The 27,426-nt window shown below is 43.9% G+C and overlaps 6 protein-coding genes across 6 annotated transcripts; 2 read left to right on the top strand and 4 right to left on the bottom strand.

Annotated features, from left to right (window-relative positions):
- Positions 1-1,363: 1,363 nt before the first annotated feature.
- Positions 1,364-4,284, top strand: EDB93DRAFT_1243825 (uncharacterized protein; the record flags this gene model as incomplete). The annotated part of the gene is made up of 5 exons (XM_041452191.1): positions 1,364-1,385; positions 2,508-2,743; positions 2,805-2,977; positions 3,510-3,646; positions 4,082-4,284. The coding sequence occupies 5 exons, from the start codon at positions 1,364-1,366 to the stop codon at positions 4,282-4,284; spliced, it is 771 nt and encodes a 256-aa protein (XP_041300781.1).
- Positions 4,285-7,258: 2,974 nt separating this feature from the next.
- EDB93DRAFT_1257510 (uncharacterized protein) lies at positions 7,259-8,770 on the bottom strand (the record flags this gene model as incomplete). The annotated part of the gene is made up of 3 exons (XM_041454089.1): positions 7,259-7,471; positions 7,520-7,625; positions 8,388-8,770. The coding sequence occupies 3 exons, from the start codon at positions 8,768-8,770 to the stop codon at positions 7,259-7,261; spliced, it is 702 nt and encodes a 233-aa protein (XP_041300780.1).
- A 2,293-nt stretch (positions 8,771-11,063) lies between these two features.
- EDB93DRAFT_1097053 (uncharacterized protein) lies at positions 11,064-11,310 on the bottom strand (the record flags this gene model as incomplete). Its single annotated transcript, XM_041446844.1, has 2 exons — positions 11,064-11,213; positions 11,266-11,310. The coding sequence occupies 2 exons, from the start codon at positions 11,308-11,310 to the stop codon at positions 11,064-11,066; spliced, it is 195 nt and encodes a 64-aa protein (XP_041300779.1).
- A 2,160-nt stretch (positions 11,311-13,470) lies between these two features.
- On the bottom strand, positions 13,471-14,133 carry EDB93DRAFT_1063228 (uncharacterized protein; the record flags this gene model as incomplete). Its single annotated transcript, XM_041444865.1, has 3 exons — positions 13,471-13,629; positions 13,685-13,827; positions 13,932-14,133. Coding segments are annotated over 3 exons (504 nt in total), but the record flags the coding sequence as incomplete, so codon positions are not given.
- A 4,506-nt stretch (positions 14,134-18,639) lies between these two features.
- On the bottom strand, positions 18,640-20,695 carry EDB93DRAFT_1257508 (uncharacterized protein; the record flags this gene model as incomplete). The annotated part of the gene is made up of 9 exons (XM_041454088.1): positions 18,640-19,181; positions 19,233-19,429; positions 19,489-19,611; positions 19,663-19,709; positions 19,750-19,773; positions 19,826-19,945; positions 19,991-20,339; positions 20,380-20,504; positions 20,558-20,695. The coding sequence occupies 9 exons, from the start codon at positions 20,693-20,695 to the stop codon at positions 18,640-18,642; spliced, it is 1,665 nt and encodes a 554-aa protein (XP_041300777.1).
- A 244-nt stretch (positions 20,696-20,939) lies between these two features.
- Positions 20,940-21,903, top strand: EDB93DRAFT_1257507 (uncharacterized protein; the record flags this gene model as incomplete). The annotated part of the gene is made up of 6 exons (XM_041454087.1): positions 20,940-21,036; positions 21,085-21,168; positions 21,293-21,388; positions 21,438-21,593; positions 21,644-21,754; positions 21,803-21,903. 6 exons carry the CDS (start codon positions 20,940-20,942, stop codon positions 21,901-21,903), a joined length of 645 nt encoding a protein of 214 aa, XP_041300776.1.
- Between the last annotated feature and the right edge of the window lie 5,523 nt (positions 21,904-27,426).

The raw sequence follows: 27,426 nt of genomic DNA, 5'->3' as shown, positions 1-27,426 counted from the left end.
TGGTTGATTATACCATTTTTAGTTAAATTGGCCGCTTGTAACTGAAATGGGACTAATTGACAGCGCGGGAATTCTGACAACAATTTTTATATTCAGGCAGCGATTCAGTTCATATTTTTTCCCTCACATGAACGACACAAAAAGTGAAACAACAAAGCTAAGGGCCATGCTGACTGGCCAAATCACTCAAATTATGAGAGATTCTGCAAACACAAGTGTTTTCAAGGAGGGGAAAGTACAATCTCACCTTCTACACAAGGCAAGGTATGACAGTTCATTATTTAACATTAAGTTTCAACTCACTGACATATTTAGGTTGAGAATCGGAGTGCAGCTGAACAGTTGCTTGGCAACGGATGATGTCATATCAAACTGTCATTCCTTAATATCTGAATATAAGATAAATTGAGCAGCGCTGACAATTGCTTATGCAATGGTAAACCCTTGTAAGCTACTTATGTGATAACTCTATTACCAAGGTTTAATTTGAGTGGCAGATTATGTAGAGTGGGATGTTGAAAGATATGCCGAAATGGCAAAGTCTTCTCCACCCAAGGCAGATGGTTCACCCTCCCCAGAAACTGAACGTCTACAGAAATACTTCCCAGCAGCAGCAATAGGAAAATTGTCTGCACCAGCAACCATTGGACAAACATGGTAAAATATTGACGGTTTACTTGCCTGATATCTTGTCAAGGTCTCCAGTGGTAAGTCCACTATTTGACAGGGATAACGTCAATTCATTTTGTAGGACTATGTCAACACAGCCACTGTGGGTTTACAAAATCTCCTTCTTAGAAGCCATTTAGCCTCGAAATAATCTTGGCAATCTCAAGGCTTTGTTTCGCCTGAGGAGGCGGAGTTTTTGGAACCTGGCAGAGTTACTGGTATCTCCAGCATATTTTATTGCAAAGTACAAGAGGTATTTGTCTAATTTACTACAACATCTAGGTGGTTTTGCTCATTTTTGCAGAGAATTCAAGACCCGCTTGTTACATCTGCTTCGTACTTCATCTGCAGAAGTCCAGAGTGGCTCGACGTCTTCTCAACTACTGAATATTTTTGGAATGCACTTACCGCTGCCTTGGCTCCTTGGTCTATTTGAGGCAGGTTTGGCTGCTATTTCGGAAGTTGCACAGCAAGTCAGTAGGGGGGCGAATAAACAGATGCACCACCTGTGTCTTAATGGCCCTCAATTCTTTCAGGATTGGAAGTAATTGCCAACCGTGTCATCTTCTCTCACCAAGACCTGGTGGTGGCACTTCACTCATGGATCTTTTAGTGAGTTTAGGTAGGTGAATCATGGAGGCTCAAGTGACATTACCAGATGTTTGGAGCAGAGCTGGATTATTACCCTGGGACCATGGTCTTCATTGTCAGGAAAGGTCCTGAAACATTCTGTTGGGTATGGATAAAGGAGAAGAAAGGCTTGTCATTGCCCCATTTTATGAAAGATAAAGTTCATCTAGGAGTGGGGGTGCATCAGACCATCATTTCCAACCCAAGATTTTTTCTTGCAGATGGTGGGAAGGCAAATCAAAAGATAGTCATGGTAGTTAGGTAGTTAACAGTTAGGTTAGTATAGGTCAGGAGTCTAGATGTTTGGGGGGGAGGGTGGGAAGGAGATACGAAATACTGGCGGTTTAGTGATCTGTGAAAATTATTCGGCTTACCAGCAGTAGCCACATTTCTCTTTGCGCCCCAAAGTTGCAGGATATCTTCTCGGAAAAAACTCGCCTAAAGTTGACAACATTCAACTTTCAGGGAAGAGGTCATTATCTCAAGGAAAGGACCTTGATGTTGATTATGTATCTCACAAACGAACTACTCCCAGAAAAGAAAGCCCACCTGGGTAGAATCTTGTGCCGATGCTGCATATGAAATTCACCAGGCCCCATCTGCTTTCTCCAGCCCACATAAATGAATTAAGCATGATGCTCAAGGTCTGGAATATGTTCAAGAGGAATGTGATAGAGAAGTTGTTGAGGACTGGCCTGAGTTTACAGTTAACAGTCAGAGACAAACCAAGGCAAGTGAATTGTTGCATTGCAATATTCAACAACAAACCATGATGACATGCTGCAATCAGACTCAGAATGACTTTATCCAGGAATATCTCATTTTCTGCGACTTATATCTTCAGATCCTCCTCGAATTAGAGAAACCACAAGAAGTCTCCAAGTGCCAGTCTTGCCAGACAGCTCAAGGAAATTTCTGTTATGCAACTTGTAGTGGAGATTATATATGGTGTTGTCATTGCATCATCAAAGCCCACCAATTTTTGCCATGCCATAAGGTTCAAGAATGGACCGGAAAATGCTATGAGGATAAGTCATTGGCAGAGCTGGGTTTGATCTGGCATATGGGTCATGGAGGGCAATGTTGCCCATTTTCAGACGACTCACAAGCATGAGAGGATATGGATGCCAATGATGAATTTGTTCCAATGGAGACTACGAATACCGCTGCACCTCGCACAACCACATTGACCATTGTACATTTAACAGGAGTATTTTCTCACAATGTTGTTTGGTGCAGTTGTCCTGGGTCTAGTAGAAGCCAACACCTACAATTGCTCAAGACAGGGTTATTTCCTGCAAGTACCACACGTCCAAGAACAGCCTTCACATTTGAAGTCTTAGATCTTTTTCTCATTGATGCACTAGAGTGCAAGACTTCTGCCTCAAGCTTCTTTGAGAAACTTCGGAGGATGGCCAATAACTCATTCCTGGATAAAGTACCTGTGAGAGCAACTTGTCATTCTATGTTTCTTAGACTTACTGTAAATTTGTTCAATACAGCAGAATAGATATAGAGAGCTCATGAGAGTGTCTCGTTTGTGGAGAGACTTGATGAGTCGAAAATGGTTTGGTTTTGGACACAACAAGGAGAAGATTCCCTACAAGAGTGATCTTGCTTTATTCTGTCCTGCTTGTCCTCAGCCAGGCATCAACCTTGCCACTGATTGGAGAGACAAGTATGAAAGGCAAGTCATTTGCTTTACTGTTGCTTATGAAGGGCTAGCTATGGTCAAATTTGATACGTGTCGGTTAGCCTTGCTTGACAGTATAAAATAGCTGGCCAGCTCTGTATCTATAGGATGGAGAATCATGGCAGCCAGCTGATTCAGATTTGCTATGGCTATAATAGCCAGCCCTGGATCTACAGGGTGCAGACTGATGGTGGCTGGTGGGCTCAGATTTGCTATAGCCATGACGGCCAGCCCTGGATCTACAGGATTCAAACTGATGGTGACCAGTGGACTCAGATTTGCTATAGCCATGACAGTCAGCCCTGGATCTACAGGGTGCAGACTGATGGTAGCCAGTGGGCTCAGATTAGTTACAGCTCTTCCTATCAGGATATAGGATCCAGCTGGCTGGTCTTACTTTTTCTGGTGCTAGAGATGAGCTGGCTGGCAGTCTGCCATTTTATCTTCACTTGGACATTATCTTTGAGATAGATCTTATACTTATATACCCTTGACACAGTTGGCTGATTTCACAAAGATATGTTGTTGATGGAAACTTTACCACACAACATATGATTATGAAACAACCACTCCTGGATATCAGTCTCTCAGATGGGCTTAGGTATATGGTAACTGAGCAAGAATACCAGACCCATCTATCATTGGCTACAGAGAGTAAGGAGGTGGGTGACTTGTATAAATATTCTTTCTGCATTATCTGACAACTTGAGAAGTGTTCTTCTTGTAGTAACCACCGAGCAGTCAATGCAGCCAACATTAACAGAAGCAATCTATGAGCCACAGGAGTGGGTGCAACTGCTTGTGCCCGACATGGATGCTTTGTTCCTCACTCCGTTGTTGATTTCCAAAAGGGTGAAAGGTCTGTTCAGGATGTTCAAATATAGTGTGTTCAGAAGAGTTGACGTTATTTTTAGACAGATGAACATGGACTACTCAATATGCAATGCTATGAATTATCACTCCATGGGTATAGATTCCTTTCTTATCATTTATGATGTGAGGTGTCAGTGGAGCATTAATTTTCTACAGAGAGTGGTTGACAGCCAAGGCCGAATGTCCATTCCAACACGATGAAGGTCATGGTGGCAGTTGGAAAATTCCATCTTAGTGCTCACAAATTAGCTTGCTTTGCGAGGTACAGCCTCAACTTTATTCAAGGGGCTGGGCAGATCGATGGGGAGATTTTGGAGACTCTATGGGCTCCATTTAATAAGATCTCTCCAACTGCTCGGTCAATGAGTCAAGCTCATTGCCAAGAAGTGCTTGATGATCATATGCGAGACTCAAACTAGAAAAAATTGACACGAATAGGTATGTACTACAGTATTACATATTCAAAATTATACTTCACACTCAACCTTCCAGTTAAAACTCTCTTGAGAAAGTACAAACAAGCTGCCAAAGGTCTTGATGAGACTCAAACTCCTTTTGATGAGCTCACTCGTTCTTTGGACTGTGTCAAGATTTCGATGTGGGAAAGTGATGAAAAAAAGGCTATGGATGAGAGGGGGGAGAATCTTGATATCTATCAGCTGCAGATCAACAAATGTCAGTAAAATTCTATTGTGGAGACACATCTGATGTTTTTGTTCTGATGGCATTAACCTTGAGGATTCACAGTACATAATGATTTAATTATGCCAACAAGATGTCGTATGTTAATCTATTTTAGGGATGCATTAAGAGCAGATATACGACTACTTCCTAATGATGCAAGTCCTGGTCAAAAAGCTGCTATAGAAGAAAAATGCCAGAGATTGGCAGCTAGAATTGCCAAATTTCATGAAGCTGCTGATTCCATGACAGCAGGTATGGATCTTCATGCTGGAACAGTTTACTCCGATGATCCTAGATTCTGTGGTATCCACAATGATGGAAATGACTGGGAGGTCTTGGATGATGAAATTTTGAAGGATGTTGAAGAAGAAATTCTTGCAGAAGAGATGAGTATATGGATGCCATCTTCAGTATTCCTCAGTGAGGCCTCATCCCTTGGGCTACATGCCTTGCAATCCAAAGAGTTGGAGCTTCGAATCGGTCAAGCAAATGATTGCCTGGAAATCCTACATATGGCATTGGATCACAAGGCTATTATTTATTGCCAGCATTTTTGGAGTGCAGATTCCACCTGGGCTGGAACCCGGTCCAAGCAAGATGCAAGCTGTTGTCACCTCAAAATTGATAAGTATGTACAAAGATATCAAAGGGCAAGGTCAGCAATGGAATGTCTAGGCATGAACAAAGACATCCTTGGAAATATGTATCAAGAAATATTATCCACAGAACTTAGTGTCAACAAAGAGGTAACTGAAGAAAACTGATTTGGACAAGGGTCAGATAAGCTTGCTTGGTTTTGGCAGGTGAATAACATCAGTAATGATAATGATTGGTTGAATGAATGTAAGGAACAAGTTTCATCTGTATCATGTTACTTCAAACTGACTTATTAATATAGTCTATAGGGTGAACTAGTTGAAGGCCAAGACTAGAGTTAGTAGATGGAAAGAGGAGTTGTGCATAGTTAGACATGAAATGGGGTGCATTATTAACTAGTTTAAGTTTCACTGGGAAGAATGGTATAAAAGGTGGTCTCAAGCTACTGGACCTGGTCATCAAGCCTATGTGTATACACAAGTCTTAATGTGGGAAAGGTTTGCAGAGGATGCACAGCAGACTTTCCATGAGTGTGGATTTGTAGCTTGATGTCATGTACTTTGGATGAAAGAATTATATGGCAATAAGATATTAATGACATAGGTTACCTAACTATACACTGGCCAACAGCTGTTTTAGCTGTCTCATGTGAGAGCTGGCCAATATGGAGATTTACAAGCCACAGCTGTTCTAGTCAGGAGGACTGTAGCTGGCTGACTTGAATATCTTTGAGGAGCAGCCAGCCAGCATTTGTTCCAGTTTAATGGAAAAGAGCCGGCCAGTTCACTGCACAATTGCTGTCATAGAAACCTTACTCTTTAGTTGTCAGAACTCAGTGACTCGGTAACTGTATGCCTTCAAAGGTGATAAATAGGCTCTTGAAAAAATCTGAAGTTGTTGAAACTGAACATCCTGCCTCTAGGATTTGGCTAACAGCTGTTTTAGCCATGTAGATCTGTTGTCAGACCATAGAAACATAAACATATATAAGTGACCTACAAGACAGCTGATCTGCTAATCAAAGAGTATTGAAACAGCCAGCCATGGTTCTACCTACCTCAGATGTTTACTGGCTAGTTATAATTGAAGACATACAATTCAGCCAGCTTGTCTCCCATGTATATACAGGATGGCCAGCCATGGTTCTACCTACCTCAGATATTTACTGGCCAGTTATAATTGAAGACCTACAATCCAGCCAGCCTGGCTTCTACACATGCATATACAAGATGGCTGGCCTGCTGATGAAAGAGTACTGAAACAGCCAGCCATGGTTCTACCTACTGCAGACCCTCACTGGCTGATTATAAATGAAGACATACAATCCAGCCAGCCTGGCTCCTACACATGTATATATAAGATGGCTGGCCTGCTGATGAAAGAGTACTGAAGCAGCCAGCCATGTCTACCTACCTCAGATGTTTACTGGCCAGTTATAATTGAAGACATACAATTCAGTCAGCTTGGGCTGTCTTGTATATATGTATATAGGAGACAAGCTGGCTGAATTGTATATCTTCAATTATAACTGGCCAGTAAATATCTGAGGTAGGTAGAACCATGGCTGGCCGTCTTGTATATACATGGGAGGCAAGCTGGCTGAATTGTATGTCTTCAATTATAAACAGCCATCTTGATATACATGTATAGAAGCCAGGCTGGCTGGATTGTAGGTCTTCAATTATAACTGGCCAGTAAGGGTCTGCAGTAGGTAGAACCATGACTGGCTGTTTTAGTCCTCTTTTATCAGCAGACCGGCCATTTTGTATATACATGTGTAGGAGCCAGGATGGCTGGATTGTAGGTCTAGAACTGCCGCTGGCTGGACACTGCTTATATATGTTCATAACATTGGCTACAGTCTACTGATGAAATAGTACTGCACCAGCCAGCCATACATCTGCCTCCTGCAGAATCCTACATAAGAGATGAGTATATTATGTACCAACCAACATCTACCCTACATGAAATAATAAGATAGGTGGTAATCAGATGGTAAAGTGGCCAGCACCTATCTTATATGCACCGGCCAAGACTGGCTAGCCTCCATTCTAAGGCTTTTTGGCACATCCAGGGCCACAGTTCTACATGAAGAATGACTGAAGGGTCTGATCACGTGTCGCACTCTGATTGGCGATCCCACTTCCGGACAGCATCCCATTGCCAATTTTCTGGGGGCCAGTGCACCTTTGGTCCTATAGGCATGACAGTAAATTCAAGCAAGATATAGAAGAGCAACTCGACATCGTCGCAGGGCATGTGCCGGAACGAATCACCATCTCCCATTAGGTGAAGAACGCGGAACAATATGTATGTTATGGTTCCCTGTAAACTGTGAGATTACAATACACAGAATAAAGTGAAATAACGCACAGTACCAAGCAGACTCTTGTCAGCTTGTCCATCAATATCAAGAAACTTTGCATTGTCAAAGTCAATGAAGCAACCTTTTCCTTCGTAGATGATAATATTATTAGGGCTGAGATCTCCATGAAGGACACGTCAGTCAACCATGGCCTTGTGGGCTATGATTCATGGTGATTAAAGAGCACTTTGTGCTTGCAAAAAAAAACTCACCAATCAGGAGGTCACGAAAAACCCCAATAAGCTCAGGTATGTCGCTGAATTGTGTCAGTGGAAGCCCACAGGGTGTCAAGAGAATACGGCAATGAATTCTTTTCTGAAATGCAAATGTCTGGCAATGACTGTGAATGAGTGATGTGGAGTTGGGCTGCCCATCATAAAGCACATCCCAATATTTGACGAGTTGAACCACATTCTGGATGCCTTTGACTGCTTTCAGAAAGTCTATTTCAACATCCTTGACATCTTCGTTGACCCAACAATCCTTCAGCGCATACTCCTGACCAAACTTGTCTTGAACGCGATAACAGACAGTTCCGCACGTGAAAAATCGATGGCTTTCCATCAAATATCCATGATCCAATATAAATTCTGGTCGTTATCATAGACTCAACCTATCGCCCTGAGAAGCATGGTATTGAAGCCTGTCAGCAAGTTGGTGTGGCTTGGGACAGTACTACAAGAGTTGCAGATGTGAATTGTTGGATCAAAGCTGAGGGAGGAGTGATTTGCCAAAGTGATCATATTTAAGACATCGACAAAATGTACGTGAAATCTATCGATCTGGAATGTGTTTGATATTACCATGCCAGAGCAATCTATATAATGGGCCCGAAGTTTGAGTTTAGAGATACTGAAAAGCAGGATGAAACAACACCATGGTTGCTCCCGCATGATCAGATAACCCTTGGTAACGATGCCCAGGAACAAAGGAATTTTACAATCGCTGGAAAGATCAGATTGGGTGATCTCGATTCCTGTGAGAACGTCCTTCCAGGACTTTTCAGAGGAATCTAACTTTCGGAGCTTGTAGTCCAGGAGGACAAGGTCAGGCTTCCGCAATTCAGTTGCATCCGAAATAGGACTGGTAGCAAACTCTGTGGACCAGTACCAGAGATTTGCTATTTCTCTGAAGGGTAGAGATTGGGAGGGTTGGGAGTGACCAGTTTGCGCTTTTGAATTTGATCCTTGAGCATCTCGTACATGTGATACTGTATCGCCCGGAAACAATGCTCCCAATTCTTTTCTTCTGGTACCCATCCAGACATTACTCTCTTCCTTCCAACCTTAACAGAAGCCTGTTCTCCGAAGCTGCCTTCTGTCTTTAGCATGGAATCCCCTTCCACATCGGTCTCTGTCAGCTCGGACTCAGTCTCTGTCAGCAACTCGCTATCTGTCTGCGACTGGGTACAAGACTGCAACAGATGACACTGAATTGGCATGATATGTTTCCTCTGATTCAGAAAGAGATCCTTCAAGTTGGGCCTCCATTGTTAATCGAAAATGGGACCCCGTATATTAGAGTCATCATTAAGGCGGATAGCAACACCAAGAGCCTCTGGGAATTTGGAGAATTGGTGTTAGATCTTGTCTATAGTGCTCAAGAAAGTGACTGTGGTGTCGTTGAAATGAGGGAGGCTGGGGAGGATCCGCAAGATGAACACCCAGTTAGCCAAATTGTCCCCGAGATCTATGAACAGTTTATCTTTGACATCATCAAACAAGCACCCAACAGGAAATATATGCGGGAGGGTTCATACCTGACCATCCCTGTCTACAGACACATTGATCTGGCACGGCCAGAGCTGCCATTTGATCAAGCTCAGTCCTGCTTCAGCAGCAAGATTTTGAACTTATTCAAACCCCCAAGAACCAGGTTCAGAGACTTTGAATGTAGGAGGGAAGGAAAATAAAGAAAGAATACAATATAAGAGGGTTCCTCGTGGATCAGCATGGGAGTGACTCACATCACTCATTCACAGTCATTGCCAGACATTTGCATTTCAGAAAAGAATTCATTGCCGTATTCTCTTGACACCCTGTGGGCTTCCACTGACACAATTCAGCGACATACCTGAGCTTATTGGGGTTTTTCGTGACCTCCTGATTGGTGAGTTTTTTTTTGCAAGCACAAAGTGCTCTTTAATCACCATGAATCATAGCCCACAAGGCCATGGTTGACTGACGTGTCCTTCATGGAGATCTCAGCCCTAATAATATTATCATCTACGAAGGAAAAGGTTGCTTCATTGACTTTGACAATGCAAAGTTTCTTGATATTGATGGACAAGCTGACAAGAGTCCGCTTGGTACTGTGTGTTATATATTTCTTCTGTATACATTCATCTCATAATTCGCAGGGAACCGCATCATATATATCATTCCGCGTTCTCCATCTAATGGGAGATGGACAGCTGGTCTGACACACGCCCTGCAACGATCTCGAGTTGCTCTTCTACATCCTACTTGAACTCACTGTAATGTATGTAGGACCCAAGGGTGCACCGGCCCCCCTGGTTGACAAGCAAGATTTGGCATATGACCCCATTCAGAGGTGGGGGGACGCCTTTGAGAATGCGACATATGATGGTCTTGTGTTCAGCAGCATATGGAAGCAGGAATTCATTCATGGTCTCACTCAACCCCCCAACATCACCTCATACTTCACCCCCTGCCGCCTCCTCATCGATCTATGGCGTCAGGCGATCTCAGCCGCAAGTAAGGATTTGAAGGCCATCTCTTACGATCTGTTGCAAAAATTGAGATGCTATTTGTGTTTATTGCACTTACCCACTTGTACTAAATATTTGTCAAGGGCAAAAGGGTAAAAAGGAGCACAATGAAATTGTACATAGGATTGTAATTGTGATGCAGTCACCAACACTAGTATCTACATATATAATGGATGGCTTCTATTATGACTAATGCAAATTATATCAAGCAGACATAGTATCATAAAGGTGTGTTGGTCCTTAGCAATTGTGATGCCTCCTCAACATTAGTATCTATAAATATAATGAATGACTGTCTTTGTGACTCACACAAGTGACATCAAACAGATGGAGGTTGTGCCTGATCAGCAAAGTATTCACTACAGGCACACTTGTTGTTTAGCATCACCTGACTGGTAAATTTGGGGCTAGAATGTCAAAATGATGTGTACTGCATCTGTTGTGTAAGGCAGATAATGTATTGACCAAGATGCACTGACTGTTACTGTTGTTAAAAACATACCTATACAGTTCCAGTCCGATGCTGTGTACAATAATTTCTACAGTATTATCTCAAGCTACTCGTATATGGATGATCACTTGTTGCAGCAGAACGTAGATTCTCTGGCTGGGTACAATCAACTATTATGTGCCGGATGTATGCTACACACTACCACTACTACCATCAGGGACTGAAACTGACTCTTTCATTCGTGCTTGCTTCTTCTGAATCCTTGCCAGCACACTGTTCTTCATGAGAGGACGCTGGGTACTCAAGTACAAAGGGAAAATTTGCCTGAAAAAATGAGGACCATCAGAATAAATATATGATGAGTTATCAATTACCTATTCCACCAGACAACTAGGTCATCTATCTCTTGTTTCTCATCCAGGTCCTCAAACACTTCCAAAACGGAGTTGTAGAACCTTTCCGAGTCAGTGACTGTGTCCATATGCAAGAACACAGGAGATGAGGTGAGTGAAAAATGGACCTGGAATATATACTCACTCAGTATAAATGTACAGATTCGAACATAGACACACCTGTGTTGCAATGTATGCAATGGAGGGTAGAGTAACTCGGGTCATCCCATGAATCCAAGGATTACCTGAATGAGTGGCCTTTGGTTCTTTATCCACGGAGCTGGAGGATGTGAAAATGTGTTTATATGCCTGTAACTTTAGTTAGAATGAAAAAAAAAATGTTGTGAAGTTTGGTATGATACAGAAACTAATAAGGCACTTCAAAACAGACCATTCCATAGATCCTCGGGGTCGTCATGATAGTCAGCATACAGAAACAATGGCCACTGGTCTCTGGTCATGATGATCTCGCCACTTTGTAGCTTAGTTTTTGTCCTGTATTTCATTAGTATGTACATTGAGGAAACAGACAAGTGAGATACCCACTCTGTATTAGACCAGTCGAGGCCAGCCAGACAAAGCAAGGCACCTGTCCGTTCATGATGAAAACTCTGATTGATGTTCATGTAAAGTTTTCCTCTGGGATCTCAGCCAATTCTCCCATCCGTAAGATTCCATTCATAAGAAGAGCTTGAAAGTTGCAAAGAGCATGGATTGTTTGCCCAAAATGACGGCCATAGTGTACTAATGGGTCAGTTGCACTCCTGTATTAATATTGTGATCACCACTAGCAATTAATTTCTGCAGATAGAGATACTCACGGTCTTTTCCTGGGACCCAGTTGAAGGGCATCAACTGATTTTCAACGTTGACTGCACTGAGATTCCTGCACCTCAGACATGGTGTTTCAGACTCCATGACAAACTCATCTCAGATCAAGGACCACAATTTGCATCAAAGTTCTCCAAAGAACTTGGAAGATTATTGGATTATGAAGTTGCACTTTCCACCACTTATTAGCCTCAGACCAATGGTCAGACAGAGTGATTGAATCAAGCACTTGAAACCTACCTCCAGATCTATTGCTGATCAAATGCTGAAACATGGGTAAAGCATCTACCAATGGCAGAATTTGTGCACAACCACCAAAAGCATGATGTAAGGAATGCATCCCCATTTGTCCTTATGATAGGCTATGAGCCTAGAGGCATCCCTTATGCCTTTCCACCATCTGATATCCTGGCAGCCAAGGACCACATCACCAACCTCCAAAGGATAAGAGAAGAAGCAGTATCTTGCCACAATATCGCTATGCAATGAATGGCAGAAAGATCACACAGGAAGAAATATGTACCTTGAAAGATTGGAAACAAGGTTTGTAGTGTCCTGTTAATTTCGTCTGAGGCCAAATTAATGCTGCTAATTTGCAGAGGTGCCATCCAAGGTCAAATTAACCTCTGTAAATTTGTGTAAATTTGCAAGTGAGCTAATTAGCGCTAATTTACTTGTAAATTTGACAAATTTAACGGTTAATTATCGTAAATATGGTTCTATGGCCATGCATCCCAAGCTTTTGAATCAGGAAGTGCCTCTAATGATGACGATACAACAAGGGACAATGTTGTTGATGCTTTGACGAGTGGATTCACATTTCAAGGTGTTTTGTCCAGAAAGTCTTGGAGATAGGGAGAGCCCAACTCGATATGTGCATTTGCCCCCGCAAGCAAGAAGTGTGAGCCGTTAACCTTTTCAAACTCTCTCGGCAGTCCTCGCTCGTTGTTCAGCCACTCAGCACCATTATCAGGAAACTTAGGATCACCAGCATCATTGGATGGATTGCAGTGGGAGGGTCTTGGCTGAGGTGGATGGTGTCCAGGGAGTGGAAGGTTTCTAGACATATCCATATCTGAGGCTGTATGTTTGCAGAAAATAGTTTCATTCATGTCCTGCCATCAAACAAGTGATTTTTTGGTGACATTTGAAATCTATATAGTAAAAGGTGTGATTTGAGGTTGGTGCTCTCGAAAAGACCAAACATTGGCACATACCTCAGGCTTATAACGATGCCACTTTCAAATTTTTATATGATCTTGAAGTGTCCCGAGATTCTGATTAGCATGGCAAGGAGAGTTTAATCATGTGATAGTGGACATAGTGTGTTCGTCTGCCATAGAAATTGGAACTGCAGAGAACATTTTGATTGCAATAATCTACATGGATATAGTCAGCGACAAATGAAAGCAGGCAAAACATACTTACTGGAAGTACATCAGCAAGTTCATCTCCTGATTTCAGGAGTGCTTGCCAGTAATCACATGGGCTTTCATTTGAGCGCATCTTGCGGTTGAACAAATCTTCAGCATGGAAATAAGCCTTCAGCTGACTCATGCCAAGAAATACAAAGTAAACTTGGTCAGGTGTGATGTGTGCACCCTCTAGGCATCTCGTGCCTGTTGTCCAAGGCCTGATAATAGCAAGAAGCTTGTAGAGCTCCAGTTCGAAGTTCAATTTTGCACCTCCTGGAATGAAAAGATCATTAGGAGACTAAGGAATGAGATTATCATTATGTTGAGCAGCTGATAACGAAGGAACCACTTACTGCTATGTCAATACCAAGATCAGTATCTTCAACGATAGCCTGAAATGCCGGTAATCCATGTTGGATTGATAGTGCTGCCCAGTAAATAGTGCCAAAGCGAGTGTCACAAATGGCTTCCAGCCCACAAGAGATTCCAAGATCACCTTGTTTGTGATCATAATGCTCCATTGTGTAGCTTGAGCGACTCATATGTGCCAATATTGTTCGGACCTGTTGGATGACCTAGATAGTAGATGAAGAGACTTACAAGACATTACAAGACGAAAATGATGCCCACTCACATCTTCAAACTCAGGTAACAAGCAGATATCCTTCATGGCCAAATTAAGGAGATGACACGCATCTTGAAGATTGATGATGTGTGGGTAACACTCAGAAAGTAGCCTCCGAGCCTTCTTCATGTTACCGGTATTGTCTGATGTTGCTGCACAGAAGTTCCATGGGCCTATGTTCTTGATAACCTAAAAGTAGGGTTAGTATATGCGTGCCAAATTGACTTGGAAATACTTACATGTTCAAGTGCCTCGACAAAGAAACTCACTAAGTGTGATAGCCAAGAACCGTCATCCAATGCCATGCAAAAGCATCTTCGATCTGCGGTTGTGACATGGATAGAGTAGAAAGACTTTGGACATCTTATTTTGCCTCCATCGTATGTGATTGTCAAGTTCTGCAATGCACCAAGGTATTGTTCAATAGCAATGCTAATTTTAGCAGCCTTGTTGACTATCAGATGTGAGGTAATGGTTGCCGAGCAGGGAGAAATGAAGTTTGGGTTTAGAACGGCCATTAACTCTTTCCACTCTTATGAATCGACAACTGTCGGTGGAACTCCACAACAGACAAGGTACTTCATGATCGCATATTCACCAATGCAGACGATGCGAAGGCAGACACGCGGTGTGCGTATAGAGAGTGCTACTGCACAAGACATATCCTTTGGATTAGAGCTGGAGTGTGTAGGGAAAGTGGGAGAATTTGAGGGAAGTGCCTGTAAAGACGTGATGTAGCGATGGTCGCAGTGTTGGGCTTGAAACCACGTATTTTCATACTCACGTCAACACCCAAAACATATGCGCACATGTCCAAGCCACTCTGTATCGGATCCGGCACATCGGACCTTCGGACATCGCATTGGCCGATCGCACTTCGCGCGCACTTGTCCATCCTGTGTCTTGTCCATCCGAACTAGCCTCACTAGGTGCGTAGTTATTCCTGTGCATGTTTTCTGACATTCAGACCGTGTTATTACATGTCCACAGCACCTCGTGTCTTATTACATAGGACATTGGACCCAAAATATATCGCTACTATCTTCGCCTGTAGTACTCCGAATTTCTATGTACTTACTTAAATACTCTGTAGTGACCCATAGCTATCATCATCCAGTAGTCAGGAGCCATTTCCCGACTCTGCGGATCACCCAGAATATTCCCGTAGTTCTTAGTTGCATTGCAAAATATTATCATTTGTTCACCGTCATACTCCGTCACTCGTTATACTCGCGCATACCGCTCGCAATCCAACACTCGTTATAAAGTTCCAACTCATTATTGTGAAGTCCGAAAGTCTGAAATCTCGGACATCGCACTTTGGCTTCGGACATTGGATAAGTACCTTCAGACATTGTTTTGCATTATCGGACATTTTGTTATTTGCATTACTGACACATTTTTACTACTGATACTAATTAGCAATCCCTTTAGGATCGAACTGCACTTGCTCTCCAAGTATAGCAGCATAGGTCGTGCTTAGATCTACCTAAACATTGTTGACTAGGTAGTACAATTTCTGCTGAGCACAGCAGAGATTTGCTTTCTACAGCGAGGCTCTACACCGAGTATCTTTGGGGTCTGACAAGTCCACATAGTGAGGATCCTCATGATTAGCAAGTATCTTGCTATCCAGCTTGGCAGACTTTTGGAGTTTGATGGCATCTTCACGCTGTGACCACTGGAGTCATCTATCACAGAATCTGCTGGCTGAGGCAACTACATTTCGTTATGAGTGGCAGTTTGTTTGATTTGTGCCTATCTCATGATCACTTACTGAGACCTTCGCAGACATGTATGCATGCTCTGCAGCTGTAATGAGATCATCCAGCCATTTATGAAGTAATACAACCTCATTTTAATGCTCGTGTTTCTCAAGATATGACTTCAGCACATCAACAACACCCTCAAGACCTGCACCTCGCTTTTTGAAGATGATTGGCCCATTATTGCGCTGACCCAGTCATATTTCAAATTCCTGATTCAGAGCACCGATCTCACCCATGTCCGAGACATCTTCATCATCAGCAATGTAAAAGTCAAAGCCATATGCTGTGGCTGATGTAGGGACCAATGGTATATGGTCTGGGGAATTTTTGAGGTAAAGTGCAAGTAAGTTAAGTTTGTTGTGTTGTTCTGAGTTGGCGTCCATGAGCATTGGCAGGTGTTCAATGTTGGCTTGTCTCGGACTCTCAATAAGTTAAAAATCTCATTCTGGCAGGTGACGATGTGACATCAAGCAAATCAGCCGATACAACACCTCAAGCAAATTAACCCAAATTAACAGCATGTTTCGGGCCTCCCAAATTTACACAGTAGATTAGTGTTAATTAGCACCTGTAAATTAGCATGCACCAAATTTACAGGACACTAAAGGTTTGGTTATCAGCTGAGCACCTGCTGATGCATTTGCCATCAAAGAAACTTGCACCGAAATGTCACAGTCCCTTTACCATTACCAAGGTGCTATGTCCCATCACTTTCACACTCCAACTCCCAGAACAATGGAAAGTTCACCCCACATTCCATGCATCTGAATTATCATCCTATCAAGAGACAGAGATACATGGCCCAAATTTTATTGAACCCTCACCTGACATCATCAATGGGGTTGAGGAGTATGAAGTCGAAGCCATTCTCTCACACAAAGGAACAGCAGCACACCGCCGCTATCTTGTATCCTGGAAAGGATATTCTTCTGCTAGCAATGAATGGCTCAGAGAATCATATTTCAAAAATTCCCAGATGCTTCTTCAAGCATATAAGAAGAAGATGAAACTCACCTGAACATCATCAGTCTTTATACATATCTACATTCATAAACATGAACACTGCTCCCATCCGCACCTCACTTGAAGAAACCTTTGTCCTTGATAAAAACTTCTCCATTGTATCCGAGCCCCTTCAGTGACAAATTCTGTATTATATGGGTCACCTGACCTACATAATATCCCGTATAAGATGGGCCAGCGGACTATGGGCCGATGTGATGTATATCCCCAATGTTGACGGATGGGCTGGGGGAAATATTATTTCCGATGGAGACAGGTGGGCCCATCTATGCCAATGTTATATATATGCTTGATGATGTCGGATGGGCCAGGATGAATATTTTTTATCAATGGAGATGGGTGGGCCCATCCGGGGAATATGTACAGTAGGATGGACATGTATATTATAGACAGCTAGGCTGAAGGGAGATGAGAAGCAATTATTATTATATAGATGGGTGGGTCGATGTATAGGAATCATTTTGTAGACCGGTGGGCCAATGTAAAGGTACATTGTATAGATGGGTGGGCCGACATACAGGAATAATTTTGTAGATGGGTGGGCCGAGAAAGCGGTGGAATATTTATTATATAGATGGGTGGGCTGAGGTCATTGTGAATTGTACAGATGGGTGGGCCAAGCAAGCAATAAAACATTTATTATATTGATGGGTGGGCTGAGAGTGCAGGAAATTATTTATGATATAGACTGGTTGGCTGACGAGGTAATATATCACATAGACGGGTGGGCCAAGGTAGGGAGATATTGTGTAGACGTATAGGTCAAGGTATTGGTTTACTATATAGATATATAAAGCACTTGTCTGACATGCATGGATTGCTGAGTCCTGACGCCCAAAAATCAAATCCCATGGTACAACATCAATTTTTCCATGAGAAATCACTGTCTCGAATTCTGGACGCCCGATGACTGGAAGCTCCAGACTGGAAACTGGATACTCGCAAGAATGTGTGAAATATTGATGTCCTGAGACATATTACTGAGTGCCAAGAGCCAAACTGCAAAACCGAAAGTGTTACCACTGACTGATTGAATCATCTAGTGCCAAGTGCCGAAGCCTGAAGCCTGAAACTCAAGCCGCAAAACCCAAGACTGGAAGCAATACACAATATGGAATTTCTTACAAAATTTACCGCATGCTGATCCTAAAACCCTGGAATTCATCATTGACTTATCAATTCACCAAGTGCCGAGACCCAAGGCCTGAAACCCGCAACTCGAAATGAGTGGAAGACTGAATGTTGCAAAATTGTTGACATGAAAGTGTTACTCCCAGAACACCAAAATCCGAAACTCAATGGTTGAATCACCGAGTACCAAGTGCCAAGTGCCCATGCCCGAAACCCAAGGCTCAAAACACAACACTGGACACAATACACCATATGGTATTTCTTACAGATTTCACAGAGGTCCCATCACAAAACCATGAAAATTATCAGTGACTTATCGATTCACCGAGTGCCGAGACCCAAGACCCGAATGCCAAGTGCTGAGGCCTGAAATCTGAAACACGAAACGAGTGGAAACCCACATTTCGCAAAATTGTTGACATGGAAATGTTAGATTGTCTTCAACAGCTTGCCAGATGTCATTTTCTGATCCATGAGCCCGAAACCTGGAAAACCTGTAGAACTCATTACGGGTTTTCCGGGTTTCATGTTTTGGGCTTGGGGATCGGAAAATGACATCTGGCAAACTGTTGAAGACAATCTAACATTTCCATGTCAACAATTTTGTGAAATGTGGGTTTCCACTCATTTCGTGTTTTGGATTTAGGCCTCGGCACTTGGCATTCGGGTCTCGGGTCTCGGCACTTGGTGAATCGATAAGTCACTGATAACAAAGATAATATTGATTGAAAAGATTGCATATACATCTATGACTATTTAATTATGTAGTCATGTCAACATCCTCACCAGAAGGTTCACCCTTCACTTGAACATCCATATCTTCAACTGAACCATACTCTGGGAAAAGATTTCCCAGATCATCCAGTTTCACAATTTTGCTGAGCATCTGTGAAACCTCAGGATGGATTTGGTTGAGCTCAAATATGAGTCCATTGATGGCAGACTCATCCTGGAGGTTGGGGGGGTTGGGCTCCATCCCTTTCATAGACAGGTCAATGAGAGGAGGAAGTGCAGATGCAGGGGTTGACATGGCCGGAGGGACAGGTTGATCAAGCAAAAATGATGTTGCATCACCTTGGGCATCTGGAAGTGGAAATGTTGGGTGCCAGAGGATGATTTCACATTGAAGGCCTTCATGAAGGCATTGCAGGGTGTCAATCTTAGCATCCTGCTCAACAAGATGCTCCTCAAGAGCGGTGATTTGAGCTGCACCCTCCCGAATCGCCATTGCCATGGCATGCAAATCTGGCATTGGCACATTGAGTGCTGAACAAGGAACTACGGAAGTCGAAGATGGGACTGCTACAGGTGGAATATTATGTCAGATGGACATAGAAAATTCGGGTTACTTACAAGCTGGTGCAGGTGTAGGTTCCTTGGCAGCAGTGACAGTCTTGCTGTGACCCCATGTTTGTGCCTTTGGTGTTTGGGCATGAGATGGACCAGGAGTAATGGAAGAGACCCAAGATTGACTCTGCGTCCAGCCAGTGGATTGCGAGGTGGCCGGAGCTTTGGAGGGAGCTTTGGAAGGGGTCCTGGATCTGGTCCTCCTGGTGGTCCGGGTGACGGATTGACCTCAAACACATTTCGGTGGGGTTCCCATACTCACGGAGATGCACTTGATCTTCTTGGTGGTGCAGTAGACACAGGACATGCACAGGGCGCCGGTCCTCTTGTCAAACCGAGTTGCACAGGGCCATTCCATCTTGTGGCAAGCCTGGCAAGGGTTGTTCTGTGTGATCCGTCAGTTCATAGACACACCAAGTCTCAATAGTGTACTTACGGGTCCAGGAATGAGTATATCACCTGCATTGATGACTGGGGGCGCCTCTACTGGAGGTTCAGGAGTTGCCTAAGGGGGCTCAATGACCTCTGGACATTTGCCAGCAATTGCCTGGCACATTGTAAGGACCCACCCGAGTGCCAGATGCAAAAGTGCGACTTACTGTAGCAGGCCCAAAGGGTTTCTTCTTTGGGCTCCAGGGTGACTGAGGTGATCCGGATGTCCTTGCAACATCTGGGGAGAGCCGGGGGAGGACGACCTCCAGCACTCCATGTGAAATCAGCTACAAAATGAGTAAGACAATGAAACAATGAACCAGAGGACATACCTGAGTGACTGAGTCCTCCTCATCTTCTGACTCAACAAACACCTTGTACTTGCCAAGGCCAGCTGTCTTTGCCTGCTTCCAAGTCTTCATAGCGGACTTCAGGGGTTGGGAGGGAAGTGCCGGAATCATGGGAAACTTCCTCTTCTGACTCCCTTCCACTTCCAGTTCTGGGTCTGGGACAACTGCCTTACCTTTTCCCTTCTCCTGAGACTCGGAGGCAGGGTTGGTAGAAGGCCCAGCGATGACAGGCGAGGGTGGAAGATCCACAGGAATTGGACCTATTGAAGGACCGGCCACAACCAGGAGATTTAAGGTGTGATCACCTAACTCCTCCCAGGCAAGAACCTTGCTGCGCCAGGGGTGCGTCAACAAACAGGGTATCATGGTACCTGATGCTGTGCCAGTTGGGCCAGACCTGAGGAGTCATGCCCTGAACTCGAATTAACTCCCTCGAGCATGAACACACGAGACCTGGAAGGTAGAGACCACTCCCATAGTGCCGGACTGCATCAGCCTACCTGGATGATGAAAAAAATGAAGGGGAGAAAATATGACAATGCTACATACCACAAGTGTACCGACCTGGGTTGTCAGAGAAAAGTGGCTGTGGCCCGGAGGAAGCTGCCAAGCGCCAGTGATGATGGCCATGATCTTGGCAGTGATTTCCTTGAGGCTGATCAAAGAGGTGTTAACTGGAGTAGACATGGTATTTCAATTGAAAGTGTTGAAAGTGTTGAGATCAGGTAGAAATCAAGTTGTATTCAGGTTGAAATCAGTTATCACAAGGATGATGTTTCAGTAAAAACAAGATCAGTGATTAACAATGTAAAATTTCATTGATTGTTTGTCCTTGTTTGGTTGTGGTTCAACTTTCAGCAATTGCTGATGTCTTGTGTTCAACTTCGAAGTTATCAATAATCAGTGAATCAGTTGATCAGTTCCTCAGAACATGAACTCCCCTGCTACAGTTAGATTCAATGACCCTCCGGTCACTGAATATAACTCAATGGATGTGGATGAATCAACTGTGTCCCAGATGTCAACAGGTATGTTCAACATCCATCATACCTTATCAATTTACTGGACATCCTCAGATCAATTATATCTTGGGCCAGCTGATGACCCAGAATCATGTTCTGTGTCATCCAATGGTCCAGAAGTCTTTTCTCCAATTTCCGGTAAGTTTATCAATTGATATGATGACAATCTAATCATCAATGTTCACTCAAATCTCACAGATCATTCACCTCTGGCTCAATGAAATGAAAAGTCCAGCCATCCCTGGTTACTAAAGCCTGACAGATCCATCACCTCTGGCCCAACCTTATCACCCGGATGTACCCATCCACCCAGACCTGTACCTTGGGCCTGATAAAGATTTTATGCCAGAATTCCCTGGTCTGTCAATCAAAAGATCTCACCATCTTTGTTCACTAAACCCTTACAGATAAATCTCTTCCGGCCCAACCTAATCAACTGGGTTTCCCCATTCACCCAGACATATACTTAGGGCCTGAAGATGATCTGATCGACTGTGGGGTGAAGCAGGAGTGTGCTGATTCGGATAGTGAGGTCTCAGGTGCGCCAGTAGTATCCAGGGCATGTAGGTTTCTCCATACCATCCAGGTTTCCTTACTTAATTCATCTCCCAAGCGATTGTAAAATCTCCTGAACGTGATTTGCCACACCCAGATGTCACCTATGAAGAATTGCTTGCCATGGTCCAGGAGTTCCAGCCATTCGAGTCTTACAATCACACAGGCAGTGAGTATCTGATATAATCATTTATCTTTCTGCTAATTTGTCTCTTAGTTCAATCCATTCAAGATTGGGTCCGGGATTACAAACAGCGACACGGACATATTCCCGACCCATCCATCCAACAACTACTTGAGGCTGAGAGACCATTCTGAACTGCCTGGGCAGAAACATCTGATAAACTCAGAAGAGCTGATGAAGACCTCCGGAGGCTGCAAAGAGCTGAACATTTGACTTCCAAAATGCTCAAGGTATTAGATTCCCTCATTCTTAAGTTTGAAGATCAAATTCAAATGTAAATTACACAATTTCTGTTAGTAGACAAATTACCTGTGAACTTCTGAATTTTATGAACCCACTCACGTCATGTAAACTACTTAATTATGGATGTATTGAACTCCCATTTCCGATTTATTCACTATCCGAGGACTACCAAGGCTCGAGTATTGATTACCGGGTCCATGTTTCGAGTCCGGCGCACCAATAATCTACTTACCATTGCATGATATTAATATGTACATAAGGGGAGACAGTGTGGAATAAGTTCATCACTTCCTTCCCCTTGCTCTAGTCACCCAAGGAGTGCTGTCTAATGGCTTTGGCGTTGACTTTCATAGACCTTACTTTTCCCTCGCCCCCTTCTGTCTCCAAGAAACCATCCTTTGACAATGTTATTTGATGCATCTGTAATGAACTTGGGCATCATCACACAAACTGCCCCAACTACGAATGTGTAGTTTGCCATGTCCTCACACCTGGACATCTTTTGGTCTATTGCAGAGACCTCAAGGGAATTCATCCACTCCCTGTTGTTTATACAGAAAAATGATTTTACAAAGCCTTCAGGAACTGGGAGGCAGACCAACGAGCATTCCATGAGCAAGAATGCAAACAAGCCGATGAAGAATACTGTTGTCAACCCAGCAGCATCACTGATATGGAAGAGACTTCAACGGTTACACCAGGGTAATGTTACAATAACATTTAACCCTTACTTATTTTCCTCTTCCTGTAGCACTAGTACCAACTCTAGACCCATCTAGACTTGGCCATTCTCTTATCAAGTGGGCTCTCTGCACTTCTCTTCTTTTTGATTGTATCCTGACTACTATCATCATGCACAGCATGATTGTTTCATCTCTATCTTTTTACTTTGATAGGTTGTGCTATTTCCCTATCTTTGTTACCTTTCTTGACATGACTGCTCCACTTCCTGTTACCTATATAAACCCCATGTACATCAGTAGTATTCCTTAACTTAATCTACTGGGTTTTCCCCTTGAATCCTGTTCTATAAGGTCTCCACCCTTATAGTCTGATACTTGATCTCTAAGACAGTCACTCACTGTCTTAGTCTGAACCCTTGATAGGTAGAAGCACTAAAACTGCTCACCTATAGAATATGTAGAAGTTGCTGTCAAGTACTCGCCTCTGAACCTAGATCAAAGCCATTGCGCTCATCTAGTGGTACCCTTGAACCAGAACCCTCCTTGTACTAGGAGTTCAGAACATGCTGTCAACAAAACTGGTCTATCTTTGACCTCCGTGTTAAGGTACTTGTCGCATTCTTGGCAACTGTCACGAGTACCCTTAACAAACCATTATTCTTTCTTAAATCTTCCTAAGCGCCAATACACAGCGCCTAAGACAAACCCTAACCCTATCCCGAAAGCGTCTACCAGTTCAGAGATTCCCTTAGCGCCCACAACACGTGTCTTCGATGTGACTGATGAAGAAGACAAATTCTTTGATTGTGATTAGATTAGATAAGATACGATAAGATAAGATATGGTCATGTGATACTTCTTTAATATTCTACGAATGTTCTATGGTACAATTCTCTTTCCTATTTTATGATTGGCTAGTAGTTACAACTCAGTTTCAATCTCCGTCTCAATAGTTGTATATAGGTAGCATGTCTTGGTCGATAGTTCTTTAGTTCAAACCTCTTGTATCTACACCGTAGCAATCCAAGATGTACCTGCTCCTCTTTCCATTTGTTGTGATAACCTTAGTCTGAGTCCTAGTCTCCACCCAGCGTTAATTCGTTATTGGGTTGTGACAGCAACACACATTGAAATGATCAAGGTTGCCACAACTCCCATTCTATGCTTTTATTATATGGCGGCTGTCTGGGGTGATGGATAGAATCGAAATGTATTTGGCATGAGTATGTATATACATGGAGATTCTAATGATTATGAAGGATTGGTAGGGGAGTGTTTGGGTAAAAGCCCAAGGGGCTTTTTGGCCTGGTGTATGTGTCTGAACCTAAGGGTTTCAAGGTGAGCTGTGATCCCATAATTGTAGGAGAGTAGCGACACTGACAGCAAAGCTTGACACCCATGATGTTAGGAGCTATACTCACCTGAAAAACTCTCAGCACACTAGAGGCAACATTTGGCATGAGAAAGGTTTGAGCACTAGGGATAGTGCTTGGACGTAAGGTGTGATGACGACTGCATGATTTCTTAAATAGATAGTGAATGTATCACTAGACCACCTGCCCATTGACTTTACTATATCAAACAGAATTCCCCTCAACAGGTATTCAAGTGTTCCGCCGATCTGAAGACTGTGACCTTTGAGGTCCGGTAGGTTGGCTGTTTGAGCGATGGTTGCAAGTCTTTTCATTACTTCTCTCTTTGATAGAGGCCTCATACCTTTAGGATGCTTCTAGGCAAAAAGGTGAGCATTGTCTTTGGCAGGGTTGATCCACAGATAGTTCTCTAGCACTGCTATGGGGTCTGAGGGCCCTTCTTGGGCTGCCCAAAAGGTGTCTTCTCCACTGAGCATGGATGCTTTGGTGCTCAGGATGTGGAACTTGGTAACGGGAGACCGTTGCGGTCTGTGGTGTTAGAGAGGTTCCAGTCTTGAGATGTGCTTGGTGGGATTGAAGGACTTGATTATGGGCACAGTGAACTCTCTGAGTCTTGCTATCATGTAGAATGTGGTCATTATGCAGGTGAATATTGCGGTGTCGTGGTGGTCACTAGGGTTGATGAATGTGTGAATGATAGAGAGGATGTGGACAGTGAATGGCTCTTGTTTAGCATGTTTGGAGGATGCTGGGGCTAGCACTGATGCTCTATCTAGGATAGCTTTAAGTTCCTTCGCATTGATGATCCAAGGGCGACTGTGTAGCAGATGCCAGGCCTTCAAGCTGGCAGTGTAATTGGCGAGAGCTGTACCTGAGTATGACTCTGTGTAGCTGGAGAGGAATGCGAGGAGTAGAGTGGGAGAAATGGGGCAACATTGTTCTTTGGGTGTTTTGAGGGAGTTGCAATAGACGTGAAATACTAGGAGGCTGGCTCCATATGTCTCTTTGGTGGATGGGACCCAGGAGGATCCCATGACCTCGAGAATGTGGTCTACCTGCTGTTCTGAAATGGCTACTCCTGGTGTGTTGGTGGGTGCAAGACGAGTGCTAGGCCCTGCCAGTATCCATTTGCAGAGCCTCTCGTGTGCTAGGCAGTGGGGTCTCAGGGGGGAAGGGAGAGGGGTGAGGCTGGTTGGAGCAAAGGTGGTAATGGGGCGCTGAAGTGAGAGTGGTAGGTAGCTGCACTATTCTGTGATGGCGTCGATGATGATCTGGTCTTCTTCTCTGTGGGTTGCTCTGGCTTGTTTGGTGGCTTCTTGTTGGAGGAGGGTGCAATTGATGAGCTTAGTAGCAGGAGCAGGGTACTTCCCACTGTGGAAGAGGCGGAGTTCTGTGGGTATGAGAGGGAGTGTGGTGTCAACAATGAGGTTTTGGAGTTGATGGGGAATATGGAGCTTGGGTAGTAGAAGGTGCTCTGGTCCGAGCTTTCCTCTCAATGGACCGTCGGCAGGGTTTGCACCACTTTTGACGTATTCTGTATGGATTTCAAAACATCTTGGTAGAGAGATGGTGAAGTTGTGGATGTGTTTGAAGACTTCATTGATGGCTCTGTTCTGGTGGCAACCTTTCCACCAGCCCTCGACGACTCCCATGTTGTCGCCCTAGATGATGACACAGTCACTAATGCCAGGGATAGAGGCAAGTGTACGCACCAGGAGTTCGAAACCAACAGCTTCAGCCCATCTAATGTCTCTGGATACATTGTTGGCAGTTTTCCAACTGGGTATCAGTCTCCATGCGCGCCAACAATCTCCTATGGTGATTCCAATGCCGATGCTGGAGCTTGCATCTGAGAATGCAAGGAGGATAGAGAATTGTGTGGATGGATATATTGGTCAGGAGATGCTACCGGACTGTAGGGCATCAATCCACCAGTTCAGGTCGCTTTCAACTTCCTTATCGGGACTGATGTGGCATGTGCAGTTTCCCACGGCAAATGCCGATTGTGCACTCGAGGCTGGTTAAATATGCTCTGCCCCTTATGGCAGCAGTGCAGGCATGCATCAACTTGTCATAGAGTTGTAGGGCTTCTTGTAGTACATGTGTGGGTCTCTTTCTCTAAGTGTGAATAGCTAGTAAGTACTTGTCAACTTTGCTCTCACTTAAGGAAACTACGCATAGCAGCAGGTTCTATGTAAACCCAATATAAATGGTTTGAGTAGTGAACAGTTGATCTTTGTTCGGTTGCCAGAGAATGCCTAGATTGTCAACATCCTGAAGGTTGTAACTAAATAGGGAGTTGTGCTCGGATCTGAGCAAGTCATTAGACCGATCTCTAAGTGGTTCTCGGCCAGGTCTACATGCCACTGAGCGCGACATTTATTGTAAGCTTTCAGGAATTCTTTTGTATTCTAAAGAAAATATGGTTGTTGACCCATTTATCTAAGGGTCCCAGGCCGTGGTGCTGAAAAATCTCAGCGCCTGCATCAGCTACATGACTGTAGGCTCCTGCTGACGGGGTGGCACCAAAGGCTGTGCAAGTATCTATGCAGAATTCGGTGTTTGAAGTTCTGACAACCACTGCGGGCCATTGCGAGGGGTGTAGGGGGAGGGTGTAATATGGCTTGGCGACATCTCGTGTCACTGCTTCTGATCCTGGAGGCAGTCTCGAGATTAATAAATAAATAATGGAAAATTTTCCCCAGGTAGTGGGGAAATTGCTAGAATTAATGTAAGAATTAATAGAAGGGTTGGGAAAGAGCTGATCAATAGAGTGCAGGAATGAGAAATTTTGAATGAGTCTAAATTTTCCTGGTTTGCCCGGTTTCAGAATGATAGAGAGTGGTGATGTTTGAAAAGGTCCTAAGTAATAGGATGCTTGTAACTCTTTGTATATGCAGGAGTTGAACTGGTCTTTGTATGTAGATAGTTGTTTGCCATCTTTAGTCCAGAGGCCCTTGTTGATGTGCTTGGAGACGGTGCTGTGCTTGCCGTCCCAGGGTAAGGGCGGCGGTGCAATCAGTGATGCAGTGGGGACTACAACCAAGGCAGACAGTGCAGCAGGATAGTGTGACACTGGGGTCTCGAATGGTTCTGCTCTTTTTGTTGGGTCTGGTTTCTGGCAAGGTGGGAGGAGACCATTTCTGGGAACTGGCTGAGCGTGTATGCTGCTGTTGTGTTCTGTTGGGCCCTGTTGGCTCAGTGACGCAGGACTGGGGTTGGGCATGCGATTGGCCAATGTGTCCAGTTGGTGGGGAGGGCACATGATGGCTGAGAGCGATGAAGATTGTGTTGTGTTTGGAATGTGATGTCTAATGAACACATGATGTGTTCAGGTGGCGGAGCGTGATCACATATT

Source organism: Suillus bovinus, assembly GCF_016758785.1.
Source record: "Suillus bovinus strain UH-Sbo-P2 chromosome Unknown EDB93scaffold_187, whole genome shotgun sequence".
Taxonomy (NCBI): Eukaryota; Fungi; Basidiomycota; class Agaricomycetes; order Boletales; family Suillaceae; genus Suillus; species Suillus bovinus.
Note: the sequence above shows the minus strand (reverse complement) of the source record. Positions and strands in the feature narration are given on the sequence as shown.